Source organism: Vipera berus (assembly GCF_964194415.1).
Source record: "Vipera berus genome assembly, chromosome: 6".
NCBI lineage: Eukaryota > Metazoa > Chordata > Lepidosauria > Squamata > Viperidae > Vipera > Vipera berus.
Window position 1 is genome coordinate 3,764,613 of NC_138208.1, and position 21,119 is coordinate 3,785,731.

The window sequence follows — 21,119 nt, forward strand, 5'->3', positions numbered from 1 at the left end:
TTTTCTGCAGCCAGTATGTTGCTTCCTACTCAGCCTAATCTGAAGGAGAAAACATTACGGTTGCATAATTAGATCGAGAGAGTTTAAAAGTTTTTGTGGGGTTGGGAGCGGTAAAGGCAATACGATATCAAATAAGGGCCACAAAAATAGCGGCAAAGTTCATTTTCCTTAAACAAGTAAAGCAGGAAATGTTTACAAAAAGATAAGCAGGATTTCCAAACAGGACAAAGACATCACTAATTGCACATATCATTCCCACAGTAAAATAAGTTTTTTTTTCTCTCTTCCTGCTTTATGTAACAAGAGTGGAGTTCCACATCTTTCTGCTAATGTGGAAAAGGGAAAGTTACGAAAACCTCCCATTTAAAAATCTAGCTTAGACTTAAGGCAGTAAAAGTGCAAATAATATCCTAGCCAAAGTGTGTGTGTGTGTGTGTGTGTGTGTGTGTGTGTGTGTGTGTGTGTTTAAAAAAAAAATCTGGAAAATGCAAACATTATTACACGGGGGAAAAAACTATCTTGGAATCATAAATTTTGTTCGATCTCCATACTCACTGAGTATGGTGCTACAGTTCGGTTTAGTGGTGAAGGCATCGGGGAGATGGTGAGTTCTAATCCCGTCTTAGCCCTGGAAGCCAGCTAGGTGATCTTGGGCCAGTCATTCTCACTCACCCAGCCCACCTCCCAGGGTTGTTATTGTTGTGGGGGAAAAATAGGACAAAGTTTTGTTGGAGATGGTCGTCCCCTTGAGTTATTTGTAAAAAGATAAAGCAGGATCCAAATAAATAGTTTATTTATTTTATTTTATTTATTTTATTAGATTTATATACCGCCCTTTCCCGAAGGACTCAGGGCGGTTTACAGGGTATTTAAAACAAGAAATACAAAAGTTAAAAACAATTAAAAAATTACATCAATCCCTGAAAAAAAAGTAAAAACCCCAATTAAAAGTTGAAAGAGTCAAGATTGAATTGATCGGTGTTCCACCCATTTCTTACTTCTGGTGTTTTCAGTATATTTGTTAGGTGCAAAAAACCAAGCCCGTAAGTTAAGTTCCAAATAAACTGATTTATTCCTCCTGCCTACGCAGAGAAATCTAGTCCAACTAATGGCCGGCACTATTTTGGCGCTAGTTAATGGAATTCAAGAGGGGCTGGGCTTAGTCCATTTGTGACCACGTTGCAATTCTAGGCTGATTCCTCTCTTGACTCCACCGCCCAGGGCTCTGCCGCTCCTTCCCCGTGGCTGGCTGGGGAATTTTGGAAGTTGGGAGTCCACACACCTTAAAAGGGGGACATGATAGCAGTTTTCCAATATCTCAGGAGCTGCCACAAAGAGGAGGGAGTCAAGCTATTCTCCAAAGTGCCCAAAGGCAGGACAAGAAGCAACGGATGGAAACTCACCAAGGAGAGAAGCAACCTAGAACTAAGGAGTAATTTCCAGACAGCGAGGACAATTAACCAGTGGAACAACCTGCCTCCAAAAGCTGTGAATGCTCCAACACTGGAAGTTTTTAAGAAGAGACTGGCCAGCCACTTGTCTGAAGTGGTATAGGGTTTCCTGCCTGAGCAGGGGGTTGGACTAGATGACCTTCAAGGTCCCTTCCAACCTTATTATTCTTATTATAAAGTTCTAGAACCTCTCTTACTGAACACAAGATGTCTCAAACACACTGTTGGGATTCTTTCACCCAGACGTGATCCTGCATACAATTTCAAATGAAGCAGAATGGGGCTCCAAGCTTGCCTGACTCCAAGGATATTTTGTTAGTGCCAACTTTCTGGTAAGCCACAAACCTAAAGTAATCTTAACCGCTAAGAAAATTGAAGGACTGGTGTTATCCAAGGAGGACGAAGTTTATTTTCACATTTATTTGGGCTTTAAAAAATTCTGTATCATTAGACCGGCTTAGCGGAGCTCTAGTGCAATTTGGAGGCAAGGAGACGGATTGATCCGGAAGAGAATTTCAGCTAGTCCCCCCAGGTGATGAGTCGGAATCGGAGTGATGTAGAAAAGTATTTAGGAATAAAAAGAGCACGCACCAGAGCTCAAGCGATAACCTTTCCACACTTCCTCTGAGAAGAATTAAATGTATAATAACATTTGTAAAGAGCCTCTTGTTGCAGGTGAAGAAGGAGAGTGCAAAAGTTGGGTTGAAACTAAACATTAAGAAAACCAAGATCATGGCATCCGGCCCTCTCAATTCCTGGCAAATAGATGGGGAAGAAATGGAGGTAGTGACAGATTTTATTTTCCTGGGCTCCAAGATCACTGCAGATGGGGACTGTAGCCAAGAAATTAAAAGACGCTTGCTCCTGGGGAGGAAAGCCATGGCAAATCTAGGCAGCACACTAAAAAGCAGAGACATCACCCTGTCAACAAAAGTGCGTATAGTCAAGGCTGTGGTCTTCCCAGTTGCAATGTATAGCTGTGAAAGTTGGACCATAAGAAAGGCTGAGCACCAAAGAATGGAGGCCTTTGAACTATGGTGCTGGAGTCCCTTGGACTGCAAGGCGTTCAAACCGGTCAGTCCTAGAGGAGATCCACCCTGACTGCTCTTTAGAAGGCCAGATCCTGAAGCTGAAACTCAAATACTTTGGCCACCTAACGAGAAGGAAGGACTCACTGGAGAAGAACCTAATGCTGGGAAAGGTTGAGGGCAAGAGAAGAAGGGGACGACAGAGAAGGAGGTGGCTGGATGGAGTCACTGAAGCAGTAGGCATGAGCTTAAATGGACTCCAGAAGATGGCAGAGGACAGGAAGGCCTGGAGGAACGTTGTCCATAGGGTCACAATGGGTTGGACACGACATTGCAGCTAACAACAACAACATTTGTAAATTGGGAGTGGGCTGCAGCCTGGTGCTTTGCTTCCTATCGTACAAGACTTATTGCTCACTAGATTTCTTTGAGGCTTGGAAGTTGAATCTTTCCAAGCTACTCAAGGCTGAGGATGACAGTTGGGAACGGCACACCATCCAAATCAGAGGCTCCGCTCATGAGCTACAACCTCTGCCGCTGTGGGAAAAACCGTAAGTCTTCTGCAAAGAGCAGCTGTCAAAAATGGGGCAAACCTCTTTTGCAGTGAAGAGAAATGGATATTCTTGGCCTAGAATCTGCATTCTCTTGACTCTCCGCTAACTTAATGCAACTTAGGCACGTTGTCGTTTCAGAGACTGCAAACATTTTATCTGGTTGCATAGTTTAATTAAAAGAGCATCAAAGATGGGTTTGGTTTTTTTCAACGCTCTGAGTAAGCAAGCACCCTGGAAAGTAAGTCTCTAAAGATAAATGGGTTTGTTTGGTTTTTTTTTGACCCTCAGAACTGGGGATGCTAGATCTACTCTCTTTATTTTTCCCCAAAGTAAAAATAAGTAAGTAAATAAATCTGGAATCGAGTCAATATCTTTCCACCTGTGGCTAGAAATAATCAAAGATCAAGATGCCGGAAAGCTGCTTAAATCCCTAAAAAAGGTGTCTGATATTAGCCATGGTTTGGGTGAAGAGAAACAAAGCTATGCAGATAAACGTGAGAGGTGTCCCTGCTCAATCAAAGGACAGATTTACATCCATACGTAATTTATAACCTCATAGCTTTCTTTGGCTCCTTTTTTAACTACGGAATGTCACTTGGTCTAACATGCAGCTGTGTTTTTTAGGTAATATATTAAGAGACGTTAGAGTAGAGTTGAATATGATCAACCCCTACACATCTGATAAGAGAGGAAATAACTTCCCACAAGAGACAGAAAGGAAAGCTTGCAGCATTACTGACCTTGTAGACCAGTTTTTTCCCCCCCAACTTTGGCAACTTTAAAGATGTGTGGACTTCCACTCCCAAATGGAATAGAATAGAGCTGGAAGGGATCTTGGAGGTCTTCTAGTCCAGCCCCCTGCTCAAGCAGGAGAACCTATACCATTTCAGACAAATGACTGTCCGGTCTCTTTTTAAAAACCTCCAGTGATGGAGCACCCACGATTTCTGGTGGCAAGCAGTTCCACTGGTCGATTGTCCTCACTGTTGGGAAGTTTCTCCTTAATTCCAGGTTGCTTCTCTCTTTGATCAATTTCCAACCATTGTTTCTCATCCTTCCCTCTGGTGCTTTGGAGAATAACATGACCCCCTCTTCTTGGTGGCAGCCCCTCAAATACTGGAATGCTGCTATCGTGTCTCCCCTATTTCTTCTTTTCTCTAGACTAGCCATTCCCAAATCCCGCAGCCGTTCTTCGTATGTTTTGGTCTCCAGGCCTTTAATCATCTTAGTTGCTCTTCTCTGGTTTTTTTTTTCCAAACTCTCAACATCTCAATGTCTCTGGAGATTCTCAGTCATCCGGGTCATGGTTGTCCCAAAGGTAATTTCCCAAAAAGGCAACTAGATTTTCTTGTTTTTTTCCCCTTGAAACCGTTTTGCTTCTCATCCTTCGTTTTCAAAGGAAAAAAAACAAGAAGTGTAGTTGCCTTTTGGAAAAGCACCTTTGGGTTCAACTCAAATAACTGAACTCACTTCATGAATGAACACTTCACAATCGCGTGTAGTGTTAATACCACGTTACAATGCCTTGGTAAGGCCACACTTAGAATATGGCATCCGGTTTTGGTCACCGCGATGTAAAAAAGATGTCGAGACTCTAGAAAGAGTGCAGAGAAAAGCAGCAAAGATGATCAGAGGACTGGAGGCTAAAACATACAAGGAACGGCTGCTGGAATTGGGAATGTTTAGTTTAATGAACAGAAGGACAAGGGGTGACAGGATAGCGGTCTTCCAGTCTCTCGGGGGCTGCCCCAAAGAAGAGGGAGTCAAGGTATTCTCCAAAGCGCCTGAAGGCAGGACAAGAAGCAATGGATGGAAACTAGTCAAGGAGAGAAGCAACCTGGAACTAAGGAGAAACTTCCTAACAGTGAGGACAGTTAACCAGTGGAACCACCTGCCTCCAGAAGCTGTGGATGCTCCAACACTGGCAGTTTTTAAGAAGAGACTGGAGACCCATTTGTCTGAAATGATATTGGGTTTCCTGCCTGAGCAGGGGGTTGGACTAGTCCAGGGGTAGGCAACCTTGGCTCTTTTATGACTGGTGGACTTCAACTCCCAGAATTCCTGAGCCAGGATGGCTCAGCTTGGAAACCTCTCCCTTTCCCCTCAGCGTGGCCGGCTCAGGCATTCTGGGAGTTGAAGTCCACGAGTCATAAAAAGGCCAGGTTTGAAGACCCCTGGACTAGGAGACCTCCAAGGTCCCTTCCTCCATCATCATCATCATCACCACCACCACATTATTCTTCTCCAGCCAAGATCAAGAAAAACTGTGGACATACGTATCCAGCACACACCAACCTTTAATACGCTCAATTTCTATTACAATTAAGTTTTAAGCCACTCTCTACTGCCCTTCCCTAAAATATCAAACACACAAGATATCTGGACAGCAACACTGGATTAATTTTGACACGCCTTTCCACCATTTTCATAATGATGGGATTGTTTTAAGTCAGGAATATGATAATTCAGTCTCACAACTACTGTTCCTCTGCATGTTATAATCATGAATATTTGCATCCATTAATAGCAAAAGTTTGGAGACAAGAAAAAAACCACAGAATATTACAATTTTTTTTTTTTAATAGATGGGCTCATTGCTACCCAGTTGCAATTACAATAGAATGGTGGGGTTTTTTTTAAAAAAAAAAAACAACTTCATTTGACAATGTTGTGCCAATCTCTCTTATTGTGTAAACAATAGCGGACTTAAATATGATCCTTGGATTTAAAAGTAACTTTCTTACGAAGGTCAATGGCCTCCAGAACCAGAAAAATATGCACTGTTTTTGAAGACCGTTGTCTTATTAACTTTATATCTTAAGACATGTTAAAATATTGTTTGGGGTTTTTTGATGGAATTAGCAGAGATGGCAAATCAAAGAAAAGAATACAGCTAACTTTTGTTTCCAATTGGAAACCACTTCTGGGCTTTGTGCTTGAGGTGGGAAAAAAATGAAACTTTGATTTTGGGTTTTGCTGATTAGATAGGTTTGTTGTTATAGAAGTGGTACATATTGCAGTATAGATTGCTATGTAAAAGTAAAAAGTTGAGGCTGTGTATTATTATTCTCTTATTCTACTGCATTAAAAAGACTCAGCACTTTTCTTTCGTTTTCCCTCCCTCCCCCACTTTTTATTCTTCTCTTTTTCTTCCCCTGGTTTCCCACTATTTTCATTTTTCGTTATATTTTATGTTTTGATAAACTAATAAAAACCTGGAACCGAAAAAAAAATGTGTTAAATTATTGGGTGGGAAAGCCAAGGCCTCTTAATTGGATGTACATATATTGATTAAATTAGATTAGATTAGATTAGATAACCTTTACTTTCATTTTTTCCTGTGGGCGCAATGGCACACACGAAAAATGAAATTTAGTTGCTTCCTCTCAAAGTGTACACATACATAACACCCATTTAAATCATACTACATACGACCTAGGTATAGACCTACACCCTTACATATAAGCAACGTATAGATATTATTCACTCTCCATCTTGAATACGTAACGGAAAGAGGAAGCTTTTGAGTTCACAAGGTTAATACTGTATGCTGAAGGATCACAAACGTATTTCCTGAATATGCCCCGATGTTTTGTTTGTTTTTCCCCCCTACACTGTCTTTGTGTCAGGTGCGCCTTCTGTTGTGATGAGTAAAATCTTGACAGAACAAGCGCCAGCATTTGTTCCTGTTGCTGGTTTCATTTGGCAAGCGGACCCACCTTTGAAGTCAACAAGTTGAGCAGTCCACAGTCTTAAGGTTCCCCAATCTTTTCCAGAGAAAGGGAGGCCTCTAATCTGCTGGTTTCCTGAATGTCACATTGTTGTTGTTGTTAGCTGCGAAGTCGTGTCCAACCCATCGCGACCCCGTGGACAACATTCCTCCAGGCCTTCCTGTCCTCTACCATCTTCAGGAGTCCCTTTAAACTCACGCCTCCTGCTTCAGTGACTCCATCCAGCCACCTCGTTCTCTGTCGTCCCCTTCTTCTCTTGCCCTCCACCTTTCCCAGCATGAGGCTCTTCTCCAGTGAGTCCTTCCTTCTCATTAGGTGGCCAAAGGATTTGAGTTTCCACTTCAGGATCTGGCCTTCTAAAGAGCAGTCAGGGTTGATCTCCTCTAAGACTGACACATAGTCCCCAAAATATTCAACAAAAGATCCGTCTAGAATGCATCTTCTTTTCCTTCCTTTCTTTCTCTGCTAAATATTGCCCAACAGCAAGAGACAGGCCTTCACAAGTGTCTGAGACACCATTCTTTGCAGAAGACAGGCTTCTATGCTGTGGGTTATCCTAATTCCCAAACTTTACATGTTCTCATTTGGGTAGAGCCAGCTTTTCCCAAGCAATCCCTGCTTTTGCTGATGGTGCCAAATCCAGACGCTCTAAACATTGAAATCCACCAGCAGAGATCTTCGCTTCACTCAACCCTTAGTTCTAAAAGCTGTCTTTTAATTGCTTGAGTTCCATGGTGCTGACGTTCATTTTTGCCTTTGTTTATCCTGCATGTTATTTATTTTTACCTGGATAGCTAATCCCCTCAACGAAAATTGAAATTTCAACAACATTGCAATGAACAGAGACATGTATTCAACTTCGCAGCTTACTATGATTGTCGGCCGAGCAGGTACAAAAACAGCCAGGGAAAATGATTGAAGCCGGGAGACAGGCCCCTTGTCAGTCAACAGGAGTGCTGGTTTACCACCAGCTTATCACGTACTTAGGAGCCGAGGGCACGGCAGAACAAAGAAACAACAGCCAAAGACTTAAAAGCTGGCCATCAACACCCCAAACAACAACAACAACAACAAAAAGCCACACACAACCAAGCACCACATAAATATTACGCTTAGAATAGCCCAAAGCACACATTCCATGGTGCAACAATCGTAAGTGTGAAAAATGGTCATAAGTCACTTTTTTCACTGCCGTTGTAACTTTGAACGGTCAGTAAATGAACTGTTGTAAGTTGAGGGCTGCCTATACATGTTCCATTGCATGTTGTACCTTGACTTTCAAAATGGCTAAATTAGCATTTTTGAAAATTTAAAAAAAAATGAACTATGGAAGAGCAATTCCATTTTTACCTTTTTAGTGCCCGCAGAAACTATACCATCTGTGTGACTTTCTGCCTTTTAAGACCAGTCCCTTAAGCAAGATAATCGTAAAACTTCATACAAGGCCACGGCTATACTGACTTAAGCATTGTATTCAATATACATCCTTTTTAAATCTCTGTTTTTTGGAATACAAAAACATAGGGAACCCTAAAACATTTTATCCCTCTGTAGGTCATTCCTAGGGACGCGGTGGCTCAGTGGGTTAGGACGCTGAGCTTGTCGATCAGAAGGTCGGCAGTTTGGCGGGTCGAATCCCGAGTGCCGCGTAGCAGAGTGAGCGCCTGTTACTCGTCCCAGCTTCTGCCAACCTAGCAGTTCGAAAGCACGTAAAAATGCAAATAGAAAAATAGGGACCACTACGGTGGGAAGGGAACAGCGTTCCGTGCGCCTCTGGCGTCTAGTCATGCCGGCCACATGACCACGGAGACGTCCTCGGACAAGCGCTGGCTCTTCGGCTTTGAAACGGAGATGAGCACCGGCCCCTAGAGTCAGAAACGACTAGCACGCATGTGCGGGGGAACCTTTACCCTGATAGCCTCTGAAGTATCTTTATCAATCCACCAGTGAAAACGTCCTTAAGATTTTTTATTGATAACACTATTTGGGATGTGTCCACTTAAGCAAAAGGCATTTGACTTGATCTCACGTACATGTTAACTTTAAACTTCAAAGGCTAGCAGCTTACACATAACCATTAATTGTAAGTCTCCATGTACAATTCAGAAGAGCTTACCGTATATACTTGAGTATAAGCCGAATTTTTCAGCCCACTTTTTGGGCTGAAAAATTCCACTTCGGCTTATACTCCAGTCAACAAAAAAACTTACCGAGGACTTGTGCGCGGCCGAGGCTTTGGTGCTTCCGGGATCGCGCGCACCTCTCCCAAGCCACCGCCGTCCGAGACCTGCCGAAGTTTGGGGAGGTTTGGGGAGGTGCGCGCGCACCTCCCCAAACCTCCCCAAACGTCGGCAGGTCTCCGTTCCTCCGCACCCTGCCTGCCTGCTTTTTTCCGCAGCGGAAAGAAGCAGGCAGGCAGGGCGCGGAGGAACGGAGACCTGCCGACGTTTGGGGAGGTTTGGGCGCCTCCCCAAACCTCCCCAAACGTCGGCAGGTCTCCGTTCCTCCTGCCGACGTTTGGGGAGGTTTGGGCGCCTCCCCAAACCTCCCCAGGTCTCCGTTCCTCCGCGCAGACCTGCCGACGTTTGGGGAGGTTTGGGCGCCTCCCCAAACCTCCCCAAACGTCGGCAGGTCTCCGTTCCTCCTGCCGACGTTTGGGGAGGTTTGGGCACCTCCCCAAACCTCCCCAGGTCTCCGTTCCTCCGCGCAGACCTGCCGACGTTTGGGGAGGTTTGGGCGCCTCCCCAAACCTCCCCAAACGTCGGCAGGTCTCCGTTCCTCCTGCCGACGTTTGGGGAGGTTTGGGCGCCTCCCCAAACCTCCCCAGGTCTCCGTTCCTCCTGCCGACGTTTGGGGAGGTTTGGGCGCCTCCCCAAACCTCCCCAGGTCTCCGTTCCTCCGCGCAGACCTGCCGACCTTTGGGGAGGTTTGGGCGCCTCCCCAAACCTCCCCAAACGTCGGCAGGTCTCCGTTCCTCCTGCCGACGTTTGGGGAGGTTTGGGCGCCTCCCCAAACCTCCCCAGGTCTCCGTTCCTCCTGCCGACGTTTGGGGAGGTTTGGGCGCCTCCCCAAACCTCCCCAGGTCTCCGTTCCTCCGCGCAGACCTGCCGACGTTTGGGGAGGTTTGGGCGCCTCCCCAAACCTCCCCAAACGTCGGCAGGTCTCCGTTCCTCCTGCCGACGTTTGGGGAGGTTTGGGCGCCTCCCCAAACCTCCCCAGGTCTCCGTTCCTCCGCGCAGACCTGCCGACGTTTGGGGAGGTTTGGGCGCCTCCCCAAACCTCCCCAGGTCTCCGTTCCTCCGCGCAGACCTGCCGACGTTTGGGGAGGTTTGGGCGCCTCCCCAAACCTCCCCAAACGTCGGCAGGTCTCCGTTCCTCCTGCCGACGTTTGGGGAGGTTTGGGCGCCTCCCCAAACCTCCCCAAACGTCGGCAGGTCTCCGTTCCTCCTGCCGACGTTTGGGGAGGTTTGGGCGCCTCCCCAAACCTCCCCAAACGTCGGCAGGTCTCCGTTCCTCCTGCCGACGTTTGGGGAGGTTTGGGCACCTCCCCAAACCTCCCCAGGTCTCCGTTCCTCCGCGCAGACCTGCCGACGTTTGGGGAGGTTTGGGCGCCTCCCCAAACCTCCCCAAACTTCGGCAGGTCTGCGCGGAGGAACGGAGACCTGCCGACGTTTGGGGAGGTTTGGGGAGGTGCGCGCGCACCTCCCCAAACTTCGGCAGGTCTCCGGACGGCGGCGGCTTGGGAGAGGTGCGCGCGATCCTGGAAGCACCGAAGCCTCGGCCGCGCGCAAGTCCTCGGTAAGCTCCGGGCGGTCACTTGCTTCGCGTCTCCTGAGGGAAGGGGGGGCGACTGGAGCGGGCGTGTTTCCTCGCCTGCTGGGCGCCGCGATTTGCCCGGGGAACGCGCGGGCCCCGAATGGCAGCGTGGAGCGAGGAAGCGGACAGCCAGGGCTTCCCCGAGCGCCGCGGCCACACAGGGTATTCCTGTGTATTCAGGCTTGCAAAATGGCGGATCGAGCCTCTGCTGGCGGCAGAGGCTTGCAGAGCGCGGATCCAGCCTCCGCCGGCGGCGGAGGCTTGCAGAACGGCGGATCGGCTTATACTCGAGTCAACAACTTTTCCCAGTTTTTGGGGGTGAAATTGGGGGTCTCGGCTTATACTCGAGTCGGCTTATACTCAAGTATATACGGTATTTATTCTTCCTTCTCTGAAAAAGAAAAGATGTTATGAACTGTTTTTTTGTTTAAATCTATCCATCTATCAATTCACACACATCCATCCATCCCCATATTCCAAGTTAGCCCTAAAATATCACTTAGCTTCCCCAAAACACATTTTGTCCCTTCCTTGTTTGCTGAATGTTTTTTTTCCTCTTCTTTTTTGTCCTTTGGTTATTTATGAAAATCAAATACGGTAATTGCTTTCTCATACTTTCCTGATTTAAATTTCTCTGAGTGCAAATTAGCCTTTATCTGAAAGTTAATCTTTGCTCAGGCTAATTCTCTCCCATTGCTTCGGAAGCAAATGCTTTTTCAGGTAAGTTTGAGGGTGCATTTGAATTATTTCCTTTGATCAAAGCCAGCGGTTGCCCCAAATAGCAAACCCAGCAGTGTATAATTCTTCTATCTATGCCAACTCAAAAATTTATAAGAGGAGTGGGTAACCCACAGCTCAAGGGGTTTATTCAGCAGACGGTTTCAGAGTCATTGCTAACCCTGCTTTCTGGAAACAAAGAGCAGGTTTTCCTATTTAGAGGTGTAAAATTTTTAAAAAAACTATCACGTGAACCCTAAAATAACATATGACAATTAAAATACAAACTGTAGAACAGGGGTCTTCAAACGTGGCCCTTTTATGACTTGTGGACTTCAACTCCCAGAATCCCTCAGCCAGCGTGCCTGAGGAATTGGCTGAGGAATTCTGGGAGTTGAAGTCCACAAGTCATCAAAGGGGCAAGTTTGAAGACCCCTTGACTTGTGGACTTCAACTGCCAGAATTCCTCAGCCAATGTGCCTGGCTGAGGAATTCTGGGAATTGAAGTCCACAAGTCATAAAAGGGCCAAGTTTGAAGACCCCTCCCAGAATTCCTCAGCCAGGCACGCTGGCTGAGGAATTCTGGGAGTTGAAGTCCGCAAGTCATAAAAGGGCCAAGTTTGAAGACCCCTCCCAGAATTCCTCAGCCAGGCACGCTGGCTGAGGAATTCTGGGAGTTGAAGTCCGCAAGTCATAAAAGGGCCAAGTTTGAAGACCCCTCCCAGAATTCCTCAGCCAGGCACGCTGGCTGAGGAATTCTGGGAGTTGAAGTCCACAAGTCATAAAAGGGCCACGTTTGAGGATCCCTCCCAGAATTCCTCAGTCAGGCACGCTGGCTGAGGAATTCTGGGAGTTGAAGTCCACAAGTCATAAAAGGGCCACGTTTGAAGATCCCTCCCAGAATTCCTCAGCCAGGCACACTGGCTGAGGAATTCTGGGAGTTGAAGTCCACAAGTCATAAAAGGGCCATGTTTGAAGACCCCTGCTGTAGAAGGACAGGCAGAGCCTGGGGCGGAGTCAAGAGAGGAATCAGCCTGTAAGGAACCAATTCTAATTCTCCGAAGCCCCTGAAGGTAGGAGAAGAAGCAACGGATGGAAACTAATCAAGGAGAGAACCAACCTAGAATGAAGGAGAAGTTTCCTGGTAGATAGAACAATTAATCCATAATTAAACAATGGAATGGCTTGCCTGCAGAAGTGTTGGGTGCTCCATCACTGGAGGTTTCAAGAAGAGGCTGGACAGCCATTTATCAGAAATGGTTTAGTCCAGGGTCTCCTGCTTGAGGACTACAAGACCTCCAAGGTCTCTTCCAATTCTGTTTTTCTGTTGTGTTCTGTTGTGTTCTGTTTCTTTGGAAGTCATCACAATAGACCGTACTCCCAGGGAAATGTCCCAAAGTGCTTTTTCAGGAGGCAACTGGAGTTCTCATCCAAGAAGCTTCTTCAGCTCTGACTGGATGGTGGGGAATAGAAGATCCAGTCAGATCCAGTCAGAGCCAAAGAAGCTTCTTGGATGAGAAGTGAAACGTCTTCAAAGAAAAACAAGAAAATCCAGTTGCCTCCCGAAAAAACATCTTTGGGACAACTAGGACCTGGAGGACTGAGAATCTCCATAGACACTCCCAGGTAAATGGTTTAATGTAGCATTAACATACATGTTGTTAGCTGCTAAGTCATGTCCGACCCCTCACGACCCCATGGATGACGTTCCTCCAGGCCTTCCTGTCCTCTACCATCTTCTGGAGTTCCTTTAAGCTCACGCCTCCTGCTTCAGTGACTCCATCCAGCCACTTCATTCTCTCTCGTCCCCTTCTTCTCTTGCCCTCCACCTTTCCCAGCATTAGGCTCTTCTCCAGTGAGTCCTTCCTTCTCATTAGGTGGCCAAAGTATTTGAGTTTCCACTTCAGGATCTGGCCTTCTAAAGAGCAGTCGGGGTTGATCTCCTCTAGGACTGACCGGTTTGATCGCCTTGCAGTCCAAGGGACTCGCAGGAGTCTTCTCCAGCACCATAGTCCAAAGGCCTCCATTCTTTGGCATTCAGCCTTTTTTATGGTCCAACTAACGTACATGTACTTGAGATTAATCCTATTAAACCGTTTTAGGACTGGAGTGCATACATTCCAAATTTTTCAAGTCAATTCCATTCCTTTACTATTTATCTATTAATCAAAGAAGGCTTTGTGTGTCATACACTTCATACTCTCTCAACTTTAGTTAAGAGATATTAGCTTTCAGAGTCATCAAAAAGATAGAATCTCTTTTTTATATCATGATATATGATGATACAAAAAACAACAACAAAGCAAAAACCTAACTGAATTCATTACTTACTATATTCTACGCCTGGGTAAAATAATCTGAAAGGAAAAAAAATGTAAGTCTCAGAGACTGTGCTTTTGGAAATTCACAAGAGGGATCCATTTAAAATGAAGCTGGATTTGGAAAGGCACTAATGGCCTTAATGTAGATATTCCTGAACAAAAGAACCTAAATATCAACACAAAGCAGCTGAACCACAATCCACGAAGAGATGCAGTACTATCTCTTGCAGCCTTACTTGTGACACATGTAGTGTGATAAAGCTAGCTGACCCACAGTACAGTTCTATCTTTTGTGACCTGAACACTAACTAACACATATGGTGTGATTAAAAAAAATATATTATCTTATCAGTGCAAGGAACTCTTGTTTAGTATCCAACAATGTTTTTCCTGTAATTATCAGTTGAGTCTCTCTGCGTTTCATTTCCCTATGACCTGCCTACAGTTTCTCCTGCCACATTTTATATGATAATCTTCCCCGTATATTGAGGTAGAAGACGAACAAGGTTTTTGAACCAGCTGTTTCCTTTGAAAAAATGTAAGGAAGTAGCTATGTAGTATATGTTTATTTATTTATTTATTTTATTTTATTTTAATTCCATTTATATCCCGCCCTTCTCCGAAGACTCAGGGCGGCTTACAAGCTTAGCAGTAGCCTTCATTCTATGTATATGCCTGCTTATTAGGGCTTTCACACACCTCCCAAGCGACATTATTACAAAGTCAGCTTAATTGCCCCCAACAATCTGGATCCTCATTTTACCTACCTGGGAAGGATGGGTGGCTGAGTCAACCTTGAGCCTGGTGGGACTCGAACCTGCACTAATTGCAGGCAGCTGGTGTTACTTAAGGAGGCATTAGCCCACTGCGCCACCAAGGCAGTGGTGGTTTAATAAACACATAGCGAACCCTAACTGTCTGATCACAAATTTTGAGAGCAAGAAAATAGCAAAATAAGTTAACCAAACCAATAATAATCTTCTTTATTCTTCTACTCTTTTTTTTCCTCTTTGTTCTCATATATTTACTACCCTTTTCAGCTTCTTTGATTTAAAAAATATAAGCCTATTTAAGGAAATGAGAGCAGCGTGAACTTGGATCGTGATATTAAGTACCCTTTCTTCATGAAATGGAAGGGCTGGACTGAAAAACGTAATAGGTGCATATGTGAGATACTTGAGGTATGCCGGAAGAGGTGATTTTCACAACATGAAAATAAAAGATTTACAGGAAAGCCACTTCATTGCAATACATTAAGACAGGTTTGGGGATAAATGACTATACTGTATCCTGGTAGCGTGCTATACAGGTGTTGGGACCTCCAAATGAAAGAGGAATAACACGTTTTATTATGAATCTCTCCATCATAAAATAATCTGTAGGGAAAGCTCTTCTAGAGATGCCCCCTTGTCTTTGGCCTCCAGAGCTGCATTGTGCATCCACACACTTGACATTTAGAAAAGCAAGCAAAGATGCTTATTTTTCCGTAAATGGGTCAAAGGACATTGCTGCAGACAATGGAATGTGCTTTTGCCATCATAATTTATTTGGATATTACAATAGCTGTGTCAGATTCCCTTCTTTTTATCATCCACCTACTGAGTGCTCTGTAGCAGTTGCTACTCAACAATTCAAAGGCTGAGACTCCCGTCAAGTTGAACTTCATTCCTAGTGCTCTAAAACCAGGACACGCCCATGAATTTTTCCTTCTAGGGGTTTACAAGTAGCTGAGGCCTTCTTTTAGGACATTTTTTTTCCCAACCTCCCGAGCAAGCAAAGACGTTGGTCTCCCACCCAACTAGTAACCAGATTCAACCCCGCTTAGCTTTTTGGAAGTCAACTGAGATCAGTTGAGTTCAGTGGTTGTGCGGAGATACCCAACTCTTTTAAGTGCTGAATGGTTTGCAGTGCTGACGGAAAGAGAGTTACAATAATTGCACCTTGGCACGAAAGAAGACATTGAGAAAAGAACAGGGCACGACAAGTGCGAGTGCTTTTTCAAGGCCTCGAGTAAGAAAATTGTTTGTTTGGGGGTTTTTTTGCCGCGAAATCCCTTCGCTAAAAGAAATTCACCTCAGCCTAATGGAGCCCTTCCATTTAAATATGCAAGGAGAAATACAGGCCAATGTGGGAATCTTCCAATAAAATCGAACTGGTTCATTGAACCCACTTTAAAGCATTTCAGCCTCACTGCCAGCGTGTATTGTCAAATCAATTCTCTTTCTTGAGGTCACACAAAGTGACAAAGCTCAATCATAGTGGCGGGTAAGGAGGAGGGTGGGACTCGTGTCATAACGGCTGATCACTCTTCCGGAAGTTATTGCTTGACCTGTAAATGGCACCACTCAACGCTGGGGAGTTTTGTTGTTGTTGTTGTTGTTGTTGTTTTCCAAGCCAAAAGGCAAACTATCTATTAAAGAAAAGGAAGGTATCCTAAAGACCACCCAAAAGAGGCTTAACATCTCTCCTCCAAGTCTTGAGAGTTAGACTTAGCTCTCGCATCCTTTTTTTTTTAAAGCAGATTCTCTTTGGAAGAACTGCTATTGCAAGAGGAAGCTATCAAGCAAACTGGCTTAAAGGAGAATGTTGGTGCTCTCTGAGCTGGGTGGTTTCCTTGCAGACATTTCGCGACCCAACTAGGTAACATCATCAGTACTAGGAGAAGGAGGACGACGACGACAACGACTGTGGGGTCCTTGGTGCTCTCTGAGGTTGGTGGTTTTGTTGCAGACATTTCACAACCCAACTATGTAACATCATCAGTGCTAGAAGGAGGAGGAGGAGGAGGAGGAGGAGGAGCTGGGTGGTTTTCTTGCAGGCGTTTCATGACCCAACTAAGTAACATCATCAGTGCTAGAAGGGAGGATGACTGTGGGATCCTTGGTGCTCTCTGAGCATTGTTTATTTATTTATTTATTTAATAATATTTCTATACCGCCCTTCTCCCGCAGGACTCAGGGCGGTGAACAGGGCAAGAATAAAAATACAAATTACAAAAGTTAAAACTAAATTAAATAAATGCCCACATACTAAAATAGATATTTAAAACCTAATAAATAGCAATAGCAAACCCACCCCCCGATCCCCTCATCAGGCCAGGCCAGCTTGTTCAAAAAAGTATGTTTTTAGCTCGCGGCGAAAGGAGCGAAGGTCGGGCGCCGTCCGGAGCTCAACCGGGAGCTGATTCCATAGCTCCGGGGCGCCCACAGAGAAGGATCTCCCCCTGGGGGCCACCAGTCGACATTCTCTGACCGGAGGCACCCTGAGGAGGCCCTCTCTGTGGGAATGCACAGGGCGGAGGGAAGTCGATGCCGGCAGCAGGTGTTCCCTCAGGTACTCCGGAACCCTGCCATGTAGGGCTTTGAATACCATTACTAGTACCTTGAATCTGGTGGTTTTCTTGCAGACGTTTCATGACCCAACTAGGTAACATCATCAGTGCTAGAAGGAGGAGGAGGAGGAGCTGGGTGGTTTTCTTGCAGGCGTTTCATGACCCAACTAGGTAACATCATCAGTGCGAGGAGGAGGAGGAGGAGGAGGAGGAGGAGCTGGGTGGTTTTCTTGCAGGCATTTCATGACCCAACTAGGTAACATCATCAGTGCGAGGAGGAGGAGGAGGAGGAGGAGGAGGAGCTGGGTGGTTTTCTTGCAGGCGTTTCATGACCCAACTAGGTAACATCATCAGTGCGAGGAGGAGGAGGAGGAGGAGGAGGAGGAGGAGGAGCTGGGTGGTTTTCTTGCAGGCATTTCATGACCCAACTAGGTAACATCATCAGTGCGAGGAGGAGGAGGAGGAGGAGGAGGAGGAGGAGGAGGAGGAGGAGGAGGAGCTGGGTGGTTTTCTTGCAGACGTTTCATGACCCAACTAGGTAACATCATCAGTGCTAGAAGGAGGAGGAGGAGGAGCTGGGTGGTTTTCTTGCAGGCGTTTCATGACCCAACTAGGTAACATCATCAGTGCGAGGAGGAGGAGGAGGAGGAGGAGGAGGAGGAGGAGCTGGGTGGTTTTCTTGCAGGCGTTTCATGACCCAACTAGGTAACATCATCAGTGCGAGGAGAAGGAGGAGGAGGAGGAGGAGGAGGAGGAGGAGGAGGAGCTGGGTGGTTTTCTTACAGGCGTTTCATGACCCAACTAGGTAACATCATCAGTGCTAGAAGGGAGGATGACTGTGGGATCCTTGGTGCTCTCTGAGCATTGGTGGTTTTCTTGCAGGCGTTTCATGACCCAACTAGGTAACATCATCAGTGCTAGAAGAAGGGGGAGGAGGACAAGGGCTATGGGGTCCTTGGTGCTCTCTGAGCATTGGTGGTTTCCTTGCAGACGTTTCATGACCCAGACTAAGAAACATGCATGCATGCTAGCCCTACCAAACCCAGGGAGCATCAAGGTGGCCTTCAAACCAGCTCGTTTTCATACAGCAGCATTGGAAGGAAAAACATACAATTCACTCGGGGCTGCTGATATTCCATTCACCAGGTTAAATGAAGTGAGATCCCTACACAAGGCACACTTCTCACCCCCACCCCACCCCACCCCACCCCCCAGGATCCCCTTGCCTTTGTGTCGCACATCATCCGTGACACATACATCCCACCCATCATCAGTCATTTTCGTTTTATGTCACAGTTAAAAACAAGCAGCAAACACCTCCGGGCAATGCCAAAACCGGTGTGTGTGTGTGTGTGTGCGCGCGTGTCTGTTTGACTCCCACCCCTCTGAATGTTTCTTGAAGGCCTCATTAAATCACCCCTGACTTAAGAAAGGAGCCATGAGCAGCTCCCCTTTTGCTAATTAGAATTTTTCATCTCTTGGATGGCTCAGGGGTGGGGTCATTCTTCCCACATGTATGTTATCTTCTTTGCAAACAACACAACATGCGGAATCATTTCAAGCCAGAGAGGGGGGGGGGAAAGAAATCTACCAAAGGGATTTACCAGAAGGCAAAAATTTCCTCCACTCACCCACCCACCGCGTGTTTCGTCTCCTTCGGGAGTTCCTTCCTCGAAACTCCATCTTCCCTGGATAAAGAAGCTCGCCAGACGGTTCGGCAGCTACACTGCTACGGAATTAACGGCCGAAGCGAGTATTACGGACACTTTGTCCCGCTCTTCTCCTGGGAGAAGGGTTGGGTGGCTCTCCCGGGGATTTCTTTTTTCTCTTTCCCCCCACCCATGCCTTCTCTCTTGTTTTGATCTTCTACTTATCTCCCGCAGGTAGCTCAGGCTGCGGGGTAGTGGGGGCGATTCGGGATCCCCCCCCCGAAACAGCCAAATTGGGATCGGACCTCGGGTCCGCTCGGCCAGCCTCAATCTACTACTTTCATCACCCGAGAAGTAATTGTCTCTCAAGTGCTTAAAGGTTGCACTTTGTCATTCTAGACCAGGGGTCTTCAAACTTGGCCCTTTTATGACTTGTGGACTTCAACTCCCAGAATTCCTCAGCCAGCGTGCCTGGCTGAGGAATTCTGGGAGTTGAAGTTTACAAGTCATAAAAGGGCCAAGTTTGAAGACCCCCTGGTCTAGACTAGGGGTCTTCAAACTTGGCCCTTTTATGACTCATGGACTTCAACTCCCAGAATTCCTCAGCCAGCATACTTGCCTGAAGAATTCTGGGGGTTGAAGTCCATGAGTCACAAAAGGGCCGCGTTTGGAGACCCCTGGTCTAGACGAACACAGCGTGGTTTTGGAAACCACTTAACGACAGGCGGGTTGTTCTCTTAAAACGAGGGGAACGCTCGCCTACACACCCCCTTTTTTCCCCCTCCCCTTTCCCACCCCCCCGCCCCCCATCTTCCAGACCTCCGCGCTTCCCAATTCCCAAAGCGGAGCCCCTTTTGAAGTTAGAAAGCGCTCTTTCTTCAGATTCCCGAGATTTTGGGAAGGGGTGGGCTGGGGGGGGTGGGCTGGCGAAGGGACTCGCCCCCCCCCCGTCTCAACGAACCCGCTCAGTCCCATCCAAAGGGGCGGCGGGGAGGGGAGAGAGGCGGAGAGAGAAGTATTTGAAGTTGAAAGGCTACAATTGCCACCTCGAACAACAACAAAACAATTGTTTGTTTTTCTCCAAAAGCAACTGGACTTGGGTTTTTTTGGGGGGGGGTTTCCTTTTTCCCCCCCTTTCTTTCTGAAGTTCTGCAAAGAAGTCATTGATCCATTTTCCCATTGGTGGAAAATTTTGCCTTGCCCCACCTCCCTTCCCTATAGGTTTTCCTTCCTTCCTTCCTTCCTTCCTTCCTTCCTTCCTTCCTTCCTTCCTTCCTCTCTTTTTCCCTCCTTTCTTTCTTTCTCTTTCTTTCTTTCTTTCTTTCTTTCTTTCTTTCTTTCTTTCTTTCTTTCTTTCTTTCTTTCTTTCTTTCTTTCTTTCTTTCTTTCTTTCTTTCTGGCGTTTGTTAACTCGTAGCCTCCTCGGCTGTCGATTCCGTAGTAATTTAGAGCCGTCGTACCAATGGAAGGAGAGCCGAAGAAGAAGCGTGCCGGCTGAGAAGCGAAAGGTCTTCAAAGGAAGACAAGAAAAGTGTCCAGTTGCTTCTTTTTTGGGGGGGTGGGGGGTGGGGGTGGGGGAAGCATCTTTGGGACCCCCAGGACCTAGATCACCAACTGAAGAGTTGAAGAGCCCACTTGCCTTGGGAGAGAAAAAAAGCCACTTTGGGAACCACCAACGACCTGGGTGGGTGTCCGTATAGAATCTCGTACAGACAACACAAAAACCCCACCGTAAACCTCCCCCAATTTTGCCTCCCGGACTACAAAACCCCGGACAGCAAAGCTCCCCCCCCGCCTCTCCTTGAGCCCCTGCCCCATCCAAGCGCCCCCCGCCCCCCAACCCCCCCCCACACACACACACCTTTTCCCAACCCGGTGATCTCCCTTTCCCCCCCCCCCGCTCCACCCCAAACCCCCTCTGATCGGGGACCGATGATGGGACTTGGAGTCCCAGTCAGGACCGGCTGTCGGACATCAGATCGGCCCGGGATTGATGGCGGGGGCTGGGTGGGACGGCTTTTCTCTTCGAGGAGTCGACCAGGGGCGAAACACGCGTCCGCCCTTCCCACGAGACCTTGCCCCCCCTCTCTCTCTCTGTGCCCCCACCCCACCCAACCCCGGGGAGGATAGAAGCCCGTCTGGCGTCCGCCCTTACCGTGGTACTCCTGTCCCGGCACGTAGAAAGTGGGGTTCCCGGCCAGGTGGAGAGAGATGAGCACCTCGCCCTGCCGGCCGTCCCCTTCCAACTCGCCGTGGTGGGTGCAGAGGAAGAAGAAGGGCGAGAAGCGCGGGTAGGCAGCCCCGGCCGCCGGCAGCATCGCGCCCGGCAGTACCGCCGGCAGCAGCAGCAGCAGCAGCAGCCAAAGCCGCCAAGGACAAGTCCGGCCGGCCGAGAGGAGCCGCCGCCGGGCCGGCGGGGCTGACGAGCTCCGCTTGAGCGCCATGCTCTGCTCCGCCGCCGCTCATCCAGAGGAGGGGGAGGCCGGCGCGCGCGGGATGGGGATGGGGAGCGGGAGCAGCA

At 47.2% G+C, this 21,119-nt stretch overlaps 1 protein-coding gene across 1 annotated transcript in view; it reads right to left on the bottom strand.

Annotated features, from left to right (window-relative positions):
• Nucleotides 1-21,119, bottom strand: part of RELN (reelin) — a 345,250-nt gene extending 324,131 nt beyond the window's left edge. The window contains exon 1 of the mRNA XM_081331294.1: nt 20,754-21,119. Within this exon, the coding sequence (XP_081187420.1) occupies nt 20,754-21,042 (289 nt within the window). The 5' untranslated portion in view covers nt 21,043-21,119. The remainder of the gene's footprint in view (nt 1-20,753) is intronic.